Here is a 6132-nt window from a genome sequence, read left to right as displayed (position 1 = left end):
GATTCCCCGAGAACAAGTTCCAGTTTTGGAACAGTGAATGAAACAATGTTTAGTGGTAGAAAAAACCCAGAATTAGAAATCTGGAGACTTGGAAGTCTGGTACCTCACCTGTTCACTGTGACCTTAAACAATAATAGTGCACATTGACAGGTTTAGTGATTTGTTCTCTGTTTAGGCCCACATTTCTCCATCTATTGAGTAACAGTGACATTATTAAAATCCAAGTGATGAGATACATGAAAGTTCTTTGAAAGAATATGTGTTCATATATGCAGGGTGGTAATTTTTAATGGAAATGAACAGTGACATTTATATTTTACAAGGGGTCTTAACCCTTTTTGTGTCATGAATCTCTTTGATAGTCCAACAAAACCTATGGACCCCTTCTCAGAATATTTTTCATTCATAAAACACATTGGATGAGAAAGGAAGCCAATTATATTGAAATACAATTTTCAAAATCCTTTTTTGAGTCATAGAACTTTAAGTTCATAAGAACTGCTATTTTAGGGGAAGACTAAGATAGGAACAGATTAGCTTAACATTCTTATTAGCTTATAGGAATGTTTTGAATAGTACCCTAGAGCTAGAAAGCTGCTATTAAGCAAACCTTATCTTTTTTGCCATGTTCACAATAAGTTTTTATTATCTCAGAAAATTCTAGTACTGATTTGTCAGAAGAAATGGAGCCTGATTCAGGAGAAGCAATAGGTCAGTGAGGTACTTTTTTTATGCTTTTCCTTTAGTAAACAACTACAATTTAGTCATTTGCCCCTCCATTTCCTCAACTTTAAAATGGAGATAACATCTCAAAGAGTTGTTGAGGGGATTAAATGAGATATTTGCAAAATGATTAGTATAGTCTGGCACATAACAGATACTATAGAGATGCTTGGGTTTTTTCCTTCCCCTTCTTAGCAAAAATTATTGTGGTCTTTGGGTTATCAATCTCCAGATTCCCTTTATTCCTGATTCCTGATGAAGCCCTAAAAGGGTCTTAAGTTAGGGACACAACCAGTAGATCTGTTCCAGGGATGAACAAAGGGGGCAAAAATAATGTATAATAGAGCTCACATTTATATAAGGCTTTAGTTTGTGACATTTATATCCTTTGAAGCTTGCACCAACCCTGGGAAGGTAGGTGACAGTATTATCCCCACACTTCATGGAGGAGGCAACAGACTCAGGTTGTGATATGCCTTGGTCACACAGGTGCTTAAGGCAAAATCAAAATTCAGGGCCTTCCTGAAGTCCACTGGACCAGTGGTGTCATACATGTACCAAGTGAGGCTTGAATCAGATTGTATTGTAATTAGGAAATATTTAACCAAATTAATAAAAGATAAAATTAAAACTAACATGTTAAAACTAAGGGAAGATGTGGCTTGCAAGAATCTTCCTATATAAATTAGTGACCCAGTTTCTATTTGAATTTGGCACCATTTGCCTTAGACCTTGTTGCATCAGTATTAATATGTACAGTTGCAATGCTATTATTCCATTAGACTAAGACAAAAATCAAGAATTGATGATACTACTACCCTTTATTCCTGGGTTGGGAGGAGGTGCCCTGAATCACATCTACAAGCCTAGGACTTTAGATCCTACTGTGCCTGGGGCCTAAGCCATATTAAAACTTCAGCCCTCCCACTTGAGTGGGTACATGGATGGATTCAGGAAGGCTTACTAGGTAAGTTGCCACAATCCCTCTCAAGGGGGTATACCATGAAGATGACATTGTCCCAGGGTGGGAGGGCAGGGTGGTCAGGTCTAACCACCTCAAAGCCCATGTAGCTGAAGGCCCGAAGCAAGGCACCTGTAAGGGACGGGAAAAGCAAATTACCCCTTTTGAGCTAAGTTCCTTATTCCCTCCACCTCTCCACACCCTTATTTTGTCTCCCAACTTCCCTCAAGTATAAATAGAAAACTTTCCCAGTAAGGATTACTTCCCAAGCCCCTGTTCTCAGCAATGCAGAGGAAAAGGAACAATGGTGAGAGCCTCCTTATCAACACTAAAGACCAGGGAAGAAAGTGGACAAGGTAGCTTCCCAACCCCAGTACCTCGGTCATTCCTAGCATTGTGGAAGTTCACAAACACAGAGTCCACATCTGTTTTCTCCTCCACATACTCCAGTGTTGCTGTCAAACTAGGAGTCAGAGAAAGAGACAAGCTACTGAATAAGTAACCATAGAGGTGATAACCTAGTTAGAGAAAATCAAATTTAATTAGTCCTTTTAACTTAAAGAGAACAATTTTCCTAAATTGGTGGTATGAATATTCTTTAGAGGTCTGCAGCTGTTATTAGGCTTATCCAGAGCAAAATACCAAAGACCCTTCCTTAAGAAGAATATTTTTCTATACTAAGGCCTCTTCTTGGTCAACCATAATTTCTGGAATCCTAAGGACCCCATGATTTTGTGCACCTTACGCCCAGCTCCAAGAAAACTGACTATGGGTCATGCTCTGAAAACCTGATTGGCTCCATCTGTGTACCATCTTACACATATCTTTTTCATGCTCATTTAATCTGTGCATGTGCCTTGGTCTTTCACATCTAAAGTATCACTGTTTCTGAAATAGCTGACTACTATTCCCTGGTATCCCATTAGAGTAATCAAGCTTGGGATAAGGAAGGGGCTCTACTCTCACCTCTCCCGATTGCCTTGGTCCAGTGCCCGGTAGGGGATGTCCAGGAAGAGTCGGTGGTCACAGAGAAGGCCGTGCCAGTGGACAGAAGCCTGAGGGGTGAGGCGGAAATGGAAATCTAACTGTACTGGGTCCTGGTGGAGCAGGGACTCATTTGCTAGCACTGTCAGGTTCCCAGCCTGTAAAGAAAAAAAAAATGCCATGGTAGAGAAGGTTTTAATTTCCTGGATCTTGCTACTATCCAAAATTGCTGCTCCTCCAAACCAGAATCTTTGTTTGAGGGAGGGTGCCAGGTTATCTCATTAATGAAGATTCCATGATACCCTTTAATTCCAGAGACTAATATCATTCAGAAATCATATCTATAGACATCATGTTGTCTAACCTCAATTTATCATTACCATTTTATCCTTTCTCTTCTAAAGGAGAATGAATATGCTTATCTTTCCCTGTAAAATTCAGGAACTTGAATATTTTATTCCTTCTTTTGTTTTTCTGGTCCCATCATCTTTCAAGTCCCTCTCTCTCTATTACACCATCATTCCAATAGAAAAAGTTTTCCCAATGCAGCAATATTGTCCTGTTTTCAAGGCAATTATGCCAACTTTTTCTACTCTTGCTTATTCATTTAGGTATTGTCCTGTTCACTGTCTACTTTGCTAATTCTTTCATCATTTAAGTTTTTTCTCTCTCCCTCTCTCCCTTCCCTCTTATGAGAAAATCAAAATGGAGCATTTGTCACACTAAGAAAAAGTGGAAAAAACACTGGGAATTGGAACACCTGGTTTCTAGTCTTAATTATGTTCCTCCATGGGCCTGCTTTTTCATTTGTTAAATGAGCTTCAACTAGATCACTACATTTCCTTACAACTCCAGAATAAACCTGGGTGGAAGAAAGGGTGACCTGCTTAGAGTTCACTTACCGAATATAGCTCTTTGAGCTGGTCGTGGTCTCCCTGCTCAGTGCTTCTGCCCACCTGGAGGCCTGCTAGGGACTCAGGAGCACTGGAGGCAGCACCGAGGTCGGAGTGTCAGGTTATCCCTCTCAGTTACGGTGGTTCTGGTTAAGAAGCAGGGGCCTAAATTAGGAGCTCATCTGTGTATGGGGAGGGGGGAGGGATAATGGCACATTGGACCCCTTTGTGCTATCTCCTTTCCCCCAATTATAGTAATCGTCATTTGCTGTCCTCTATTCTAGCATCTTTATTACAGAGAGTTCTCTAGAGAAGGAACATCTCAAACTCCCACCCTATTTCAGTGTTTTCCCACTCCTTGTAAGTTGGTAAATTCTTTAAAAATCTGAAATGCCAATGAAAGAATAGAGATTTAAGGAGCAACTGTGGCTAAGGAAGAGTTTGAAAGAATTAATTACCTTTTGAAACAAGGGTAACAAGGCAGCATCTTCTCCCGGACAATGTAGTTGTACGTGTAACAGTAATCAAGGTAGGCAAAAGGAGAGCAGGGTGGGTAACAATAGTTCCTTTTCTTCCCTTTCTTGATATAAGAAAGGGAAAAGGTATTGGGGCACAGCCTGACACACGACAGTTTGTTAATTCAGTGCCACCCAGCGGCAAAGTGAGATGAGGAAAGAGGAGTTGAGACTCCTGCTACCTCCTACCATTGTGACCCACTTGGCCAGAGACAATCCCACTGTGACATGGACAGAAGTCCCAGCCCTAACTCATCTCAGGATCTCACTCTTGCTCTGTGTCTATTTCACCAATGGCTCAAGGTACTACAGACAACACCTAGCCTTTCCAGCATTCCTCTCTGAAAGTCATTCTATCTTTCCTCAGAAACTAGCCCCTCTCCCCATTCTAGGTAGTGGCATTTTGAAGAGAGAAAGGTTGGAGAATATATTCCCAACCATAAAGCTATCCAAGGGATGAAGTATTCTAAACATCTCTTTTCTCGACTGACAAAGCCACTAGTATCCCCCTGTGTGGCCCATAACCTAGCATGTATTCATCTCTTTGTTTAATTCTTTCCTGCTAAGGTGTATTAACTTGGCAGAATAAAAATTCCTTCAGAATTCATCCTACCATTCAACAACTTCTGGACAGATTTGGGGTGTGGATTTAAGGTTCCTTCTCTCTAAGGTCAATCTTCATTCAATTTAATGTGCATTGAGTGCCTATAATGTGTAGAATATATCCCGGTCTGAAAAATATTCTTTTTCCATTTTTTAAAAATTATGATAATTTAGTCATAGTTTTTGTGGGTTTTGTTTGAGAAACCTTATACTGTTTCAGAACTTGATATAACCAATACACAATGTTGGAAGTCACCTAGCCATCTATAACTTCTTTTCCATTTGGAGCCTACTACTATCTATGACAGCTACAAAACCACCTTTGTGGAGCATACAACTGTCTGGTTTATTAAAAAAAAAAACATTTGTGTATTTTCCCCAAATTACATGTAAAAATACATTTTTAACATTCTTTTAAAATGTTTTGAGTTCCAAATTCTCTCCCTATCCCTTATCCTTTACTCCCTCCTATTTCTCCTAACTCTGAAAAGGTAAGCAATCTGATAAGAGATTTTATCTGTGCAATCATGTAAAACATTTTTCCATATTAGTCATTTTGAGAAAGAAATAAAAAGGAAAAAAGTGAAATGTATTGTTTTGGTCTGCATTGAATCCATTGGTTCTTTCTCTGAAGGGAGATGGCATTTTTTTATCACAAGTCTCTGAGATTGTCTTGGATCACTGTATTATTGAGAACTAGATCTTTCACAGTTGTTGATCAAAAAATATTGCCAGTCTAGTTCTGCCCTCTTCACTTTGTACCAGTTCACGTAAATCTTTACAGATTTTTCTGAAATCATCCTGCTTGTCATTTCTTATAGCATACTAGTATTTCATAACAATCACCTACCATAACTTGTTCAGCCATACCTCAATTGATGGCCATTTCTCTAATCAAGGCTGATTTGGAGCATTTTTTCATATGATTAAAGATGGCTTTGATTTCTTCCTCTGAAAACTGCCTGTTCATATTCTTTGACCATTTATCAATTGGAAAATAACTTGTATTTTTGTAAATTTGATTTAGTTCTCTACGTATTTGAAAATGAGACCTTTATCAGAAATACTTGCTATAAAAATTTTTGCCCAACTTTCTGCTTTCCTTCCAATATTGGTTGCACTGGTTTTGCTTGTACAAACCCTTTTTAATTTAGTATAATCAATATTCTCCCTTTTGCATCCTGTAATGCACATTGTCTCTTATTAGGTCATAAATTCTTTCCTTATCCATAAATCTGACAAATCATTCCATGCTACCCTAATTTGCTTATGGTATCACCCTTTATGAATCATAAATCTATATTGACCATCTATCCCTAGTCTCTGTCATCATCCCATTTTCTAATTTTCCCAACAATTTTTGTGAGTTCTTGTCCCCAAAGTGTGGATCGTTTAATTTATCAAACACTAAATTACTATGGTAATTTATCACTAGGTATTCCTATCTATCACT

At 38.7% G+C, this 6132-nt stretch overlaps 1 protein-coding gene across 1 annotated transcript; it reads right to left on the bottom strand.

Moving 5' to 3' along the window:
• Window positions 1-1525: 1525 nt before the first annotated feature.
• On the bottom strand, window positions 1526-4253 carry OAZ3 (ornithine decarboxylase antizyme 3). Its single transcript, NM_001291436.1, is given in 5 exon segments — window positions 1526-1816; window positions 2062-2147; window positions 2651-2826; window positions 3571-3707; window positions 4020-4253. Coding segments are annotated over 5 exon segments (714 nt in total). The 5' UTR covers window positions 4193-4253; the 3' UTR covers window positions 1526-1673.
• Between the last annotated feature and the right edge of the window lie 1879 nt (window positions 4254-6132).

Source organism: Monodelphis domestica, chromosome 2, assembly GCF_027887165.1.
Source record: "Monodelphis domestica isolate mMonDom1 chromosome 2, mMonDom1.pri, whole genome shotgun sequence".
Lineage (NCBI taxonomy): Eukaryota > Metazoa > Chordata > Mammalia > Didelphimorphia > Didelphidae > Monodelphis > Monodelphis domestica.
Note: the sequence above shows the minus strand (reverse complement) of the source record. Positions and strands in the feature narration are given on the sequence as shown.